A 15,554-nucleotide genomic window follows, 5' to 3' on the forward strand; every position below is an offset into this window, starting at 1 on the left:
ATATATATATTTCGGAGCTTCGCGAGTTTTGCTGTCCAAACGCCTTTGCTTCAATCACTAAGTTCCAGTTGAATGTTTTATGAATATCAGGTAATGCGAATGATTCATTCATTCCGTTATGTTTGTAGAGGAACGTTTGACCAAGAAGTGTTCGCTGTTATGTTGGATATATCGTGTACTGGCCACTTCACCGAAACGCCAACTTTCTCTGAACGATATATATCATCGCTTTCTTATTCTAGTATGCACATAATTTTGCATGGTAATAAGTGTGGAAGATATAGGTCTTTTTTTTCTTTTAAATATCCAAGGATACGAAAATGTCAAAGAATTACACTATTATTTTCATAGCTATAGTTATAAGGATGGAGTTGACATTTGAGGATGTTTGGAAATGAGCATTTCCTACGGCATGATCTATTAATGGAAAGTGCTATAATTCCATGTAAATGACTTCAGAAATTTTTGTAGAATTCTAACCATGGAAAACTGTTACCAAATTGGAAATTTTCTGTTGGAGAAACACTGCTCACTTCTAAGTGCTTCGTGTACAAGGTCGGTTGTGTAAACAGATAGGATTCAGAAGGAAATGAATTTGCAATTTTTGTTCGTTTCTTCGGGCGTCTCAAGAGGGAAAAAGTTTGATTTTGATATGAACTAAATCCCTCAAATCACAACTTTAGTTTCCGATAACCGATTTTTGATGTAAGAGATTTAGGAAATCGGAATGCCGGCTAAATATCCTTGTGTTCAAACTGACGAAATTTGATATGAAAAAGGCTTAGTTTATAAGTTCCTTGCTTCTATTTTCCAGCATTCTCTGTGGTCAATTAATGCTGACTTTGCATTAAAATACGAACGTGCTGCTCTTGATCAGGGGCTTTCGCATCGCTGTCCACCTCCTTTTGCTTCAACATATGAAGTCCTTGATACTTCCAGAAAAAGTTTGTTTAGATTTCAAATTTTTATGGAACTGCTGGTTCTCTTGATTACCTACAAGATGTATTGCAATTTCTGGATAAAATTTTGCGACGTATCTTTGCAGTTATTGAAAGGGCTGATTTTTTTCATTTTTATTCATATAAAGTTGTCATTTTAGATCTCCCAGTGATGTGCTGAAGAATTTTCAACCGGCATGAATAGATAAACTACGAAGCATGGATAATGATTGCTGAGCAGTTTAAGAGAATGAACAAAACTTTAAAAACTGGTTGCTATTTTTAGGGTGCCTTGTTATTGTGCACAGGGAAGATTGTCTTTGATGTGAACTCGTCAGTCATGATTTTTTTTTTTCGCAAACTACTAATGTAGTTTATAGAAGATTGGAAACTCTTGGTTTTGTTTTATTTGATTTCTTTTTTGCTGTGCACATTATTAAAATATGTTAGGAACGTTTGGCTTTCTCCTAGTTCACTTTCTTCGTTGTTTCCATACTACTTAGATGATTTTAATAGTTTTTTATGATTGATTTTCTGACCTTGGTAGATTATTAGTTACGAACACAATTTGATTAGTATACTTTGCAAATGCCATGAAAACCATGTTTGAGCCGTATTAAATCTCATTTACCAGGCGTATTAAACAATTATCGCTCTCGTTGGATGAGTTTTCATGGTTCACTTTGTATTGGCTTCTTACTCTCATGTTTTCCAGCTGTAATTTCATATGTTTTATGGTGCTTAATTTTGATTTTTCCACTTCAACCAGCGTAATCATTAATTGAGAAATATTCTCCTTATTAGAAAAATGTCATGTTTTGAAGGAACAAAGAGTATGCAATTTCGAAACTTATCAAAATTTACATCGCTCTAGCACGCGCTATATTTATTTTCTCTATTCTGTTTTGACCTATCATTTCTTGCATGTTTTGCCTTTTCGCATTTGTCACATTTACTATTGTTGTCCATCAAGCGGGGTGTGTAAAAAAATCGATTACTTGAATTTTTAATTTGGTAATGAAGTTTCTGAGCCATAAGCATACGGTACAGTGCCAATGGAATGTTCATCCGTAACTGAAAGCTACAATAGAATGGAATTGATAATAGCTACTAAAGATTCAATTTTTATTTTGTAGGGTGTTTCGAAAATTTAATACCTCAGATGCATAAAAGATCCTGCTTTTTCGAAATAAGTGGTTGTACAGAAGGTTTTATTAAGTTTGAAAAGTGAACTGACAAAGCAGATAGGCCAAATTCTGTTGTGATTGGATGCTGAAATTGTAATTTTTATCGCCAAGCATATCGAAGCAAAATTTTGCATTTCTAATATGGCTGTTTGTGTAACTTTGAGATTGCCTACGAACAGGACAGAGTCACTTACTTTGAGACAGTCAAGCAATCATCGAGGGATCGTCATTTCTGCAAATTAATTCTACTACTCTAAAGATAGTGAAATGCATGGGATAAATTTATAACGTACGGATAGGAAGTAGTCACTGTTAAATAGTGTGAACACAAAAAACAAAATCTCTGATATTAACTGATTGGTTGTGACCGAATACCATACGTTTTCTCCTTTTTTCCAATTTTTTTATCAGATATACAAAAAATTCACTTCTGGTCGTATTTCGAATTCTTTCTATTGCAATAATTTATTAGGTGATATGATATTTGCTTAAGATACCGCTTCTTTTCGTTTCAGCGATGGAAGTTAAAGAGGAAACTGATTCGGAATGAATCAAAACTTGATCTTCCCATCAAATTTCCGGCCCCCAATGGTAATCAGTTCGAGCAGTTCCACTAGCAACAAATTGTTAACATTAGTTGTTGAACATTCTTCATTTATATCCATTCTTTGTTCTTCAAATAATTTCGAATTTTTCAGCGATGATTGAAAGGTGAGAAATTTCTCTGTCATTGAGCTTTTTAGAATGTCGTATGTGTTGACATCATCGAATTTTGCATTATTGTGATTTCGGTTGTTAAATTATTTCATTTATTGATTTTCTCGTGGAAAAGCATATGTTACTCAACTTTATTATTCTATTAAGACAGAAAGAATTTATTTGTAATAAATTTAAAAATGACAAGTTGAAGTTATTAAGTGTCGCAGATACATGGTCATTGAAAGTTTTTAATAAAAAAATTGATCGATAATTTTCTTTACAATCATTCGTTGAAATAAAGGTGAAATTTGAATGAGGGAAAAGCGCAAAAGTTCAAAAACATACAATCACAACCGATTAGTTGTAAAGTGTTGCTTGAAAGTAGCTAAATAATCATTGTTGATTGTCATCGAGCTAGTAAGGCTTGCAGATGAGTTGCAGCTGCACCTGGTGTATTGCTGTTACTACTGAAGCTGAGATAGCTTCTTCACTTTTCTGTACTTTGTCTTCAGTCTAGCTTGAGACTGAGTTACTACTACACTGCTGAAATATTGAACGATTTAGCTCGAGCTCTTCCTTCCATCATTTCTCTTTACCATTGTACATCCAACTCCACTCATTGTTTATATTAGATATTAAATGATATATATGGCTGGGTCAGATTACCAGTTAAGAACATTCGTCACAGACTTCGTCGAAATAATACTAAAATAAGTTTTAAATACTATCCGGTTCACTGGAAGCTCTTTTCAAGATACTCGCCGGGTTAGTAATCACTCCAGAATCTTCCAGTCATTGTAGTTGTGAAGTGATATTTCCTGCAGCCAGCGGTTTAAATAAATGTATTCTGCAATTCGAATTGCATTAATTTATTCATTTTTTTTTTTTTTGAAATATTTTCATCTCATAATTTCATTGTAAGATAAATTCTGCGACTATTAAGTTAACGCGAACTTTTTTTCACTTTTATCACAATTTCCGAAGAATAATGCTATTTCCACTCTCATATTCTCCAAAAGGAGATAGTAATCCATTGTGTATTCGCATATTCGCATTTTGACTGTTATAAAATCAGTTAAAAATACAATCTGTTTCTTTTTTTTTTTGAATAATTCATAAAGTTCACCCCTGGGTAGTCATCTTTGTTTAACCTGATGTTTCCTCATTTTTGATATTTCTCAGACGTGGTTGCTCCTGAGCGTAAATGACTGTACAGAAGTAAATACCATCAATTTATTTAAATCTTAGATCCTTGGATAATTCTATCAAAGTTACTTTTCGGTATTTTTAAGATAATAAAATTGAGAAGTTTAGAAGAATAAGATTGGCAATTAAAAACGATTTGATGGCCAGTGTTATAGGCACTGTCTGCATTTTTGCAAATTGTTCCCCATTGCATAATAACAAGTTAATGTGTAACAATTCATATAGATGTCTCAGTATGAACCATGGTACCTGCGTCGAAGATGTCCAATATTTTTCTACTCGTGTATACCTGTTTATGTTGGCGTGTGGCCAGCAAGGTTAATAGCATATCTTTTCTAAGACTACAAAAAAACGTTCTTAAAAAAAGAATTCAATAAAAGAAATGGAATTTGAGAATATTATTTGCAAAAAGTCCAAAATATAAGCAATAGCTTGTCAAACTCTTCGAGCACTAAAATATTTCATTTAATTTTAAAGTCCACACTTAAAATTAGTTCGATTGATATTTAGTGCATATCTACTGCAGGAAATGTGTGGTTATCCTCAGTGCAATACTCTTTGCAATTGGTGTGATGATTTTGCTTGGTTTATTACTTACCTGTATTGCTGTTGAATGCTCTGTTATGTTAGTTATTTTTTAAATTGCTATTTGATTATATAATAAGATACAACTAGTAGCCAAACAAAAAAAAAATAAATAGCCGGACAATTGTCCACCATAGCATTTCTGTTTTAAAACAGCCGCGACAAATCTCACCAGCTATTTAAACACAGCATAAGAAAAGTCGATTGGTCCTTAATATCTAATTAGTGAATCTTTTGGTGATTGCATAAATGCAAGACGTATACAATAGATTGTTTATCATACCAGCCTTCAGGAAAAACTGGTTAATCCGTCGCCTGAATGCATGGTCCGTGATTTCGCAATAAAAAAGTGACACTGTCTCATTTACTTGAAGAAAACTTTAGGAACACATTCACACAGCAATAAATTGCACGAGTTAGATTTGTTGGTTGGAAGACATCAGTGAACTGAAATTAAAATGCTGAGTTTACATAAAAAAAAGTTTGCCGGTCAGTTTGTTTTTAAATGGGCTAAAATGTCATCGAAAACGTCAACTTTTTGTTCTCGCATCTTGTACAAGTGAAGTGCAAGATTTGAGGACAAGAAGAGATCCATCGTTATAAAATAGGAATTTTTTAAGCTAAAGCAAAAATAAAAGAGTAAATTTGCAGCGCTGGTGTTTTATTACCGATTGCGTTACTATTAATTATTGTCGGTACACTGATGCTTCATTGTGGCTGGGCAGCTCATTTACTCGATGAAGGAGGTGTTAACGATACACCGTAAGTAATCATTTTTTATGATCGGATTTTCTACTTCCCAGTAATTGATACTTAGAATGTTATTCTCTAACATTTACTTTTCATATACACTTCTTGATATTCATCTGTTATTTATGTTAAGACCGAAAGTTGTAACAAATGAAGAAAAAAATCCAAATCCTGATGAAATAGCATTGTTTGAAAGCGCCTATAAAGAACCAGTACCGGAGGTATGTTTGGATTTATGCAACAAAATGCTGAAAACATATTAAATTTGATTAAAATTTCTCAAAACAGTTTAAAAAGATACTGAAGATATTGATTTCGTTAAGTGAGGAGACAGTGATTTGACAAAGGAATGAATCCTCCAACGGATAGTTCAATGTGTAAAAAATCATCAGGAAAATTATGGTTTAAAAAAAAAAAAAAAAACGAATACTCTCCATAGCACTGACAATTTTTTTAAAAACAGTTTATTTTTGTGAACTTTTTCCAAGCACATTTGCAAACGATATTTGTGAATGCTTAGTTCAGTTATATTTCAACAAATTCTCTAATTTTTGATTAGTAATCAATTTGTGAATATTCCAGATTAGGCAAGGTTACTGGCAATTTGAAGATAAATTAGCATGGCAAACTGTTGCTAATCCATATCCAATACAGTAAGTTTCCGTCTCGTTATTTTATTCATAATTTCTTGAAATAGTTCAATGAAATTTGCCAAAAATAAATTAATGTAACAAATATTATTTTGTAGGCACACATTGAGAAATACGGTCGAACGTCCAGAATATTGAAGTGTGAACAATGCCAAACGTTCAAACTAACTTGTACGACAGGAACATAGCAATCGTAAAATTGAAGAGATTTCGTTGTTTATCATTTTCAATTTGAGAAATTTTTTCAATTTGCAATCAAAGCTGAAATTGCAACTCACCTTAATTTTTGTCTTCATAAAAAAATCTGCTTTCGTCTAATCACAACTAACTTTACAACAAGTATTTTGAATCAAATTTTACTTTATACGAGAAAATAATTGCCAAAATTTTTTATTTCAATAATTTAGTTTTTATCAAATTTCGGTAGATTTAAAAAACAGGTAATGATAGGTATGACCACGTATGGATACAAATTGATAAAATGTTTAGAGTTTTCTTTCCTACATTTCCACATCCTTTTTGTGTATAAGTTTTTCTTCTTCGATTAAACGTTGTTAGTTTGGATTGTAATTTAGGCCAAAGAGTAGTCTTTTTTTCTCCCTCTCTCTCTCAGAATGAATTGGTTTTGTTGTATGGCCATATCAACTCGTTCAAGGAAAACGAGACAAGTGCTCCTCAAAAATTTGGCCTCAATCTACAACTTTTATGAAATTGTCCACTTTCATGGGTCATATTTTTTACTTATTTCTGAATTGTCTCTTGTATCTAATGCAAAGATTTAGAGAGTATTTCAGTACTTCAGAATTTTTCTTTTTACTTATCCATTATCCTTGCAAGCATTCTCCTTCACAACATCTCACAGCTAAATCGAGATGATTTATGTATTTTTATTATTTGTCATCTGTATTTGCATAAATGAATGCATTCGAAACAATAGTTTATCACTAACTGATAAACTTAACCTATTTATAAACTCAATCAGTAATTTCTTAAAAGAGTAAAGAATAATTCAATTTTTTGATGGCGTTGAAGAAATGACGAAGCAAATTCCCCAAGAACAAATATGGATATCAGATATCTGTTTAAAACTGTCATTTTTAAATTTTAATTTAAAGGAGGAAAAGAGTTAAATGAAAACCACTATAAGCTTAGTTCAGCCGTCATCAAGCGCTATCCAGAAAGTGTAGGACTTCTTCTGTTTTACCGGAAATGGAGCAGTTGTAATGATCCGTTCTGGTTATCGCGGTAAATTCTTGAATAAACTTTCAAGTTGTTTGGTGCTAACATTCCAACTACTTGTAACAAACTATCTCATCGGTAGATTTTTTTTTTCTTACAAAATAGCTACTCACCCGGAGATGAAAGAAAGTGGCGGCATTGTAATAAGACAGTTGAATCACAGTGTGGAATGCCTGTTGTTTCGAAAAATTGAAATATTAGGAGAATTTTGCTACCTACAACTGTTCATTTTACAATGGTTGAAATTCGATATATCATTTCATTTCTTTTATCGCTGACCACTAATCTTTTCCATTCATTTCCTTCTCTAACATTCTTCCAGGAAAACTATGCTTCCAATCCTTTTTGAGCGGCATTTTATTGATGTAACTTAAATTAATGTGATGTCAAAGTGCTACCTAATTGTTAAAATACTACCTAAAAAGTATTATAAAGTGAAAGGATATTATGTTACGGAGAGATAAACAACTATTAGAATTACTTCTATGAATAAATTTTCTGGCAAAAATTGGAATATCCCGATCATTTCAACTTTTCGGTGTTTAATTTCGTCAATTTATGGTAACTTTTAGTAACTGCGTGAGCGCTGACAATATTGTTAAGATATATTACATATAAATATTGTCTCCTGTTTAACAGCTGTTAAACGATGTAAGGAGAATTGTCCATCTGTATTAGCATTTGTAACCAAAACTATTACTATCCGTATTTGCGCCTGACTGTTTGCGCCCTTTTACGTCGGCATTTGTACACGAGAAATTCGATGAACGATAGGATAATTACAATAATCTTCAGGATAGTAATAATCAATTGGTTTGATTAGATTTCAATGGAATGGAAGATTCGTTGCTTAGTTTTGCATAAATTTTTGAAAGACAGAATTTTAAGTTAATTTCACTCTACTGTAGATAGCTTACGGTAATAGCACTTTTTATTCAGTCTGAACATTTCAATTTCTTCTAGTAATTCAATTATTCGATTGGATTGATTAAATGCTAAAGTTAACATGTGATATCATCAAATGACGACATATAATACCACACTGTACAATTTCCCTACTTTCTGAGCAATGTTTTTAGTTGAAGTATGCTGTTTGTATGAAACAGTGATCTTGTGGAATTGATAAGATGAAGTGATAGGATAAATCTTTGATAAGATAAATTTTCCACAGAATCATGTCTATGAACACTCTACGTACAGAAGTGACAAGCTTTGTCGCGAATTTTTCTACCATTTGCTTTAATGTCCAACTTCTATTTAGTTGATGTCCATCGTGATCGAGATAAAAGAACTGTTATAGGTATCGGCAACTGATAGCATATTGAAGGCACGAGTAAAGCCATTAATCAGTTCATTGTGATTGATAGGATGATTATTTGTCCTTCGGGACATTGAACAGTTGCAAATTATTATTAGCCTTGGCAAGAGTAATCATCCTATGAAAGGAAAAGACGTATCGGTGCCAGTATCGAGAAGGACACACATGCCCAATTTTTGTCACGCACTTAGGTAAATGAATGTCAAATAGGGGGTAAAAAGAGCTTATTTATGAAGGAAGCATCACGAGTGACAAGTAAAAAAAAGTATATAGCTTTTAATAAATATAACTTTTTTATATATAACTTTTTATAAATATAGCTTTTTATATAGTTTTTTATATATAGTTTTTTTTATACATAGCCTTTATATAACTAATATATTAGTTTTTTTCTGCATAGTTTCTTCAAAGCTTACAATCAGTTCTTTAAACGTTTTTAAGGAAGGACTAATTTCTGATGGAAGCTAAATTTCTTTGTTACAAATTTTTTGCCTTTTTTTTAAAATTTTACTTTTTACTGTTTTCTTTACTACTCAGAGTAATAAAGAAATCAGTTTCAGTAATGCTTAAATTGTATTCTTGCAAAATATCTTCCAAATTAAGTCTTTTAAAGATAATTGCACTTACGAAAAATTTTCTATTCCATTAAAGTTTCTCAATTTTTCTTATATTTTCCAATATATCTATAATTTTATCAATTTTAACCAACTGATATTTGGAAATATATGTGTTTACCGTAATTCCCAGACTATGAACACTAATTAATATTGGTGTTAAACCGAAATTCTTCTGAGATTAATGAAAATTGCTGTTGTGCCCAATCTGTCATTTGTGATTGATAGAGATCATTACAAGTAATTTCCATATTATCTCAAATAGATTTTTGAAGTTCTCTGTAATGCTTGCCTTTCTTTTTTTGATGAGCAAAGCTGTTTGACTCCTTTTTTAAGAGAGTTGAAAGAAGAATGCCACCCTTCCGTTATTTTTCTCTTTCTGAGAGAGTTTCTCAGACACCACTTACCTTTACCCTGAATTATTTTCTTTTTCCAGCAAAATATCGAAATAGTCTTTCGATAGTTAGCATGAAAATTCCAAATCAGTTAGTACACATTTTAAAGAGAAAGGGAGAGAGAGAGGAAAAAAAAATGTAGTTGCCGGGCGGTCTTCTGATAACAGTAAAGAATGGGAAGATCAAATACTTGCATATAAGCAATTACTTTTGGATCAGATAAATGATTTGCTTAGTGAAAGATAGATCTTGATTTTGATTTAAAAGCTGTAACAGCTTGGTTCAACCCAATTTCAAATTCGTTAAAGAGTACATGTGGCTGATTATTCATCTCTCAAAATGATCATATTTTTATTCTTTGTTCTTTTTTCCTCTAATTCAACTCGATTGATTAATTATTATCAATTAGCATAGTGAAATAATTATATCGAATTTATTCGTTCATTTATTTTTCCTATTATCAAGCACGTATGATATTTATTATTAATTTATTCCAGCACCCCCATATCGCCAATCTCCGATATTCTTTTCAAATTACCGCTTTATGGGATGTAACAGAATGAATAGAATCAACGTGGTGGAAGTTTTCTTTCCCATTGAATTTTTTAATTCTAAAAATTCAAAATCCTAATATAATAAATGATATCAGAATACGTTACATGTCAAGCTGCGAATCGATTCACTCAATTACTGCGGAGTCAAATGTCGCCGAGCCCAGTGGAATCAATTTCATTGGTTATTTTTTTTATTGTAATGTAAAGTTCTCTTTTTCAGTTCACTTATCACGATTCCTTCCATTTCTCCAAGGTTACTTTCAATAGTTGAAATGTAAAGGTTCAACTCTAATTTCGAGAAGAATAAGGCTAATCAGGTAATGCAAAAATTCCGTCGGATAGAACTTGAAGTTACATGCAGCTTTTATAATTATTCTATTCTTTCCTTCCACTCAACATTTCAATTGTAATTATATGAATGTCATATGAGCCACTTTATATTAATTATAATGACGGCTTCCTAAATATTAATTTGCTCAAATATTGTTCCATCAGAGGATGTCGGAATTGAAGACCGAAATTGCTTATTCGAATCTCTATCTTCCATTTTCCATGCTAACCCAGAAAAAAGATAGTTATCACGAAAAATGGATCAATCCTGTCTTCCGGAAAATTCTGTGCATGAGCTTTCCTCTCTGGAAAATCTCAGTGAAGTAAAATGGCCCGTATGAATAAAATAAATAAGACATGATTTTCTATATTTGCACCTAGCCATCCCAAAGTTTCACCTCTTTCTGTCGATAAGATTTTATTTGTTCTTAATGTGTCAACAGTATTTCTACGAACATGTCGCATAATTCCCTTTTCTTAAAGTTATATTCCTTTTGAATTTCAAACCTTTTTGAATTCCCTATTCTATTCTGTTCCTTCGTACGACTTTCTCTTCTGCCCATTCAGTGCCGATTTTTCGTTATTTTTGTTTACTAAAAAAGAAAATTAAAAAATTAAAAAAAGAATTTGCATAGTAAAATTAGAATGACTGTTTAAAATTATAAAATTGAGCCAACTTTTTTCACGTTCATAAACTTAACTATCAGTATAATCAGAGAAATCGAAATATGACTGATCAATTTGAATGTGTCTTTCCCTTTCGGATACAATTGAAATCCGCCGCTGCTGAGAGAATTAAACAGAATCTCATCATTAAGCCGTAACATAGAAGATTTCAAATTTTAAAATTAGTTCCCACTTGTCGAATAAATTTGATTTAATCTTTATTAAATTGTATAACCAAAATTTCTTCCTTTCTATGTATTGCAAGGACTGAAATCCCTTTTCAAACAGTCCATTTCCTTTCTTCATTCTATCACAATGTTTTCCATCTGTATATTCATCCCTCTCTATGCAAATCCTCCAATAACAACTATTGATGTTGCAAAATTCTATTTCTCAGCAATGCAGCTCAAAAGTTTCCCTCAGTAATGCTACCATTCAGCGCTTATTTTGATGAAAAATCGGAGAATTTCATTCATATGAATGAAGCGGCGCTAACTGATTTGATGTACAATCAGTTAATTATTGCACCTCTTTGATGGAGTTTGAATAAGGAAGGGAGAAGGGTGACAATTCCGAGGAAGGAAGTGACAGTTCTCCGGAGGGGTGACAATTCTTTTTGCGCTAGCAAAGAACAAAGTTTGTATGGATAATTTTTGAGTAATTAGCGTTCCTTCAAGTTTTCTTGAATTTACCTTTTAATTCTGTGAAATAGTTACTATTGATAATAAACATGAAATGTAACACCATAATTCCTGTAAAGCGGTTACCTTCTGTCGCAATTTTCCGCTCTCTAATCCTTAGACTTATGTAGTCATGAGATGACCTTTACTCTTACATCCAATAAATGCATTATTTGTAATACCGCCTCTTACTATTGCACTCATTTCAGCCTCCAAATTCGGGATTAATGTCTTTCGTGTAGTCTTTGACCTTTCACAAAATTCTCGATAGCCTTATGAGGATACCTTCAACCGATTTTTGAAAAAAATTGATTTCTCGTTTGTAAATCGAGTTTTTTACCCAATCGATTTTTCCCTCGAGGAATATGTCTAAAAAGGCTAGTTTTTACAGAACATTTTCCTCCACAAACTTTTTGCCAGAAACGTTTTTCACAGTTAGATTTGAAATTTGAAATATACCTTTCCTAATTCTATCTTTAAGAAAAGATGAGGAAATTCATCCAACATTAAACACCGAATACTACTGAAAGTTGCTTTAGAGATTTTATTTTCAAATCATTTTAAATAATATTTTGTCAAGCAGATGACGAAAAGTTTTGCTTTTCGCATAAATAAGGAGAATATTCTTTTCTTATCATTTCTTCTTTAAGCCAGATATCGTATCCTTTTATCAGAAATGAAATTCAAAATTCGGAAAAGAAAGATTTTCAGCAAATTTGTTTCATAACAAGAGTAAGAAAGTTGATTAATGTTATTTTCACCAATAAAACATCAGCCGCCTCTCTTTGGACATTTTCTTTATTCTGACTCTGTCATTTGGTTGATATTCATGGTAAATTTCCTCCTAAAAAACTGCTTAAAAAGTCATCAAGGTCAAATATTTGCTCAGAAAGAATTTTTTGAGTGATTTACTGTAAACTGTCATGCTGAATCCGTTTTTCCTTTTTTTTCTATGATTTTTGGTTCTCAAAGCAAATTTAATTGAAGTGGACTCATAAAAGTGGAGATTTTATTTATATCGCTTTTACGTTGCCGAATTAATTTTAATGAATGGTAATTTTCATAGTAAGTGAAGTCGGATCAAAAGTGAAATGCGAAGCTTGATATGGTCTCAGAAAATTTTTGGAACAAAATTTGGTAACATTAATTATCCTAATTATTAGGTGAAAATTTTAATATATGGCAATGTTGGAAATATTAAAGTCTTATTTGACTTTTTCTAGGAAGAAAGGTTTGCTCGGTTGGAAGTTGACAACTAATTCATTTCTTTGTTACCTGACATGTTACCACTCAACTTCTAAAAATTTGCTTTTCATTTTTCTATCAAGGTATGTATGTATTCACTGTTTTAACGTTAGCTTTGAAGTTAACTTCTGAAATTCACACTGTATTACTCTGGAAATGAATTTAAATTAAAGACAGGAAGGTCACGATAGGGTTAGTGTACCTCTGTTGGGGAAATATTTTATTAGCCAGTTTTAGTCTAATCGATAGGCTAAGTTAATATCTTATTATCCTTCTGCCACAATTAAACCATGTTTGCTTAGCTCTCCAGTTAGAAGAATAAATTATATATTATTCAACTGATACATTTCCAGAATACTTCCTTTACTATTACTCAGTAGTTTTGTAAATCTCCGCTAAATTTGCTTCTATACCGATTCCATTTACTTTTTCGAGTTTATTCTTTGCTGTAGATATTTTTGCTCATGTTATGTTAATATTCTAACCCTATCGTCTGTACTGACCGATTCCTGAGTGGTTTGGCGCTCTTCGAGGAATATATTAAGACCTGCTCTTAATAACCGTATCCTCACCATATCAGTAAACGGCGGAAATATTCCACTGTGTGTTTTGGCCTTATTCGTCAGGTAAATATCTTTCTTTCCTTTCCAAAATCGGTACTTTGGTAGTAACAAAAGGACGATTTATCATTTGTTTGAGGAGAGATGCGCAGGTATAGATAACAAAATGTACTACGATCCCATCAGTCCCACAAATATTTTCATTCCACTCATTTCCTCCTATCTTCCTTCTCAACATTTATTGGCTTCTCAATACTTGCCAAGATACCGAGTTTCTTCCACACCCTGAAATTTATTAAGGTACGAAAAGAGCGTAAGCAATGTACCGATTGTGGTAGGCTTTTTTGATAGGCTGCTTAGAAGATAGTTCGGCTTACAGTTATACTCGGACTATCGAGGTAGTTCTGATCAGTCGGTAAACATTATCGGTTAATATCGATCAACAGTTTACTTCCTACTTTAACCTCACATTTCGAGCAGTATCACCCTAAAATATCTATTTTTCATTTTAGAAAGGAACACTTTGACAAGGTTAACACAAATTTCAGACTGTCCAATTTTGTTTCCAAATTAGTCCCGATTAAAAAATATTCCATCTTTTTATATTTCTGCGGGACTTATTATTGCAATACTACTTCCCCTCTCTGTTCGCATTTTTCACTTATTGTCGTGAAATGTCGCACAACGCATCGCCTCCTGTTTTGTTTGCTTACTGTGTTTGTTCTGTATATCCGTATCTATCATCGATCCATCTCGATCGGCTCCACCTTCACTCGGTCACTCCTGTAACGATCACAGTGTCTCCTCTTCCGTCCATTTGTTCGTGACCATAGCAAATAACACCCTCTATTCTCTCTCCCTTTCTCGTACACCGAACAGCTACTTTTGACCTCTCATTTTTGTTCGTGCTCGATGGATGATGCATTTCGAAATTGATTCACAAGCATTTCTGGAAATATTATCAACCTGATAGAATTATTCCGGTCCACCCGTGGTTTACCGGATCACTCTTCGTTATTTAGCGAACTTGTGATCTTTAAATAGAAGACCGAAAATGCCTCGTACCTGAAGAATTCCTTCAGATTTATCCAAAAATTTGTGAAATTTAAACGTTTTGGTTCCCATTGTTGAAATATGTTAATTAAGACTGCATGATGAATAGTCATCAGTAGAAGGGAAGAATATGTAAATTAGACTCCCGCGATAATAGTCTCATTATTTTAGGATGCAGTTGGTTGTTCGTAGCAATGAGTAGGTTTTAATTTGTAGTTCTTGTCGTTGCTGGACATCTTTATCAAAATGTGTTGAATAGTTCGTGCGTCTTAGGCATGAGAATCTTCAAGTAATTCTGTTTTTCCATATTCCACAAATATTGCACTCATGTGAAATTTTCCGCTCTTTGATTGGTCATGTCATTCATTTGTTTACTTTCTGATTGCTTAAAGATAACTAAACTGATTACTTTTAGAATCATTAGGGAGTATGGAATATGTTGTCTGCAACTTGTCAAAGTTTCCTACTTGAGGAAATGGAAGCTTCCCGTTGTTTTAATTTAACTCTTTCCTGTTAATGGGAATATTTGATGTGAGATTCAAAAGGCTTTCATTTTTGTTGTGGTCTGCTATCTTTAATATTGTTGATCGGTTGTTGGTAATGGTCAGACATCGACTGCCTCCTTTCCGTCCATTCCATACGGATTCAACTCAGTGCCACCTGATGCTTTGCTGATGATAATGATGGTTCAGTGTGTTCTCCCGTTCTTTTCAAAACCTTCTCTCCCACTTGGCTTTAAAGAGATTTCGGCTCCTCCCAACTAATTTGCATAATATTCCGTTTCTTTCATTTTTAGATCTATCAATCGAATCATCTGAAAGAACAATTCTATTGTAGGAATCAATCTGATTTTGTAATGATCATGTGTGTTTGCAGAGTTTTTTT

At 32.6% G+C, this 15,554-nt stretch overlaps 2 protein-coding genes across 2 annotated transcripts in view; both read left to right on the top strand.

The window, feature by feature from the left end:
* The window catches only part of LOAG_16497 (hypothetical protein), a gene marked incomplete at both ends in the record, with an annotated part of 2,124 nt that extends 862 nt beyond the window's left edge, over positions 1 to 1,262 (top strand). The window contains 4 exons of the mRNA XM_020449150.1: positions 129 to 241; positions 472 to 555; positions 815 to 944; positions 1,225 to 1,262. Coding sequence (XP_020307411.1) covers positions 129 to 241; positions 472 to 555; positions 815 to 944; positions 1,225 to 1,262 — 365 coding nt within the window. The remainder of the gene's footprint in view (positions 1 to 128; positions 242 to 471; positions 556 to 814; positions 945 to 1,224) is intronic.
* A 2,991-nt stretch (positions 1,263 to 4,253) lies between these two features.
* Positions 4,254 to 6,203, top strand: LOAG_07199 (hypothetical protein; the record flags this gene model as incomplete). The annotated part of the gene is made up of 6 exons (XM_003142738.2): positions 4,254 to 4,347; positions 4,557 to 4,655; positions 5,267 to 5,377; positions 5,499 to 5,586; positions 5,948 to 6,018; positions 6,114 to 6,203. Coding segments are annotated over 6 exons (503 nt in total), but the record flags the coding sequence as incomplete, so codon positions are not given.
* Positions 6,204 to 15,554: the final 9,351 nt, after the last annotated feature.

This window comes from Loa loa (genome assembly GCF_000183805.2).
Source record: "Loa loa unplaced genomic scaffold supercont3.5, whole genome shotgun sequence".
NCBI lineage: Eukaryota > Metazoa > Nematoda > Chromadorea > Rhabditida > Onchocercidae > Loa > Loa loa.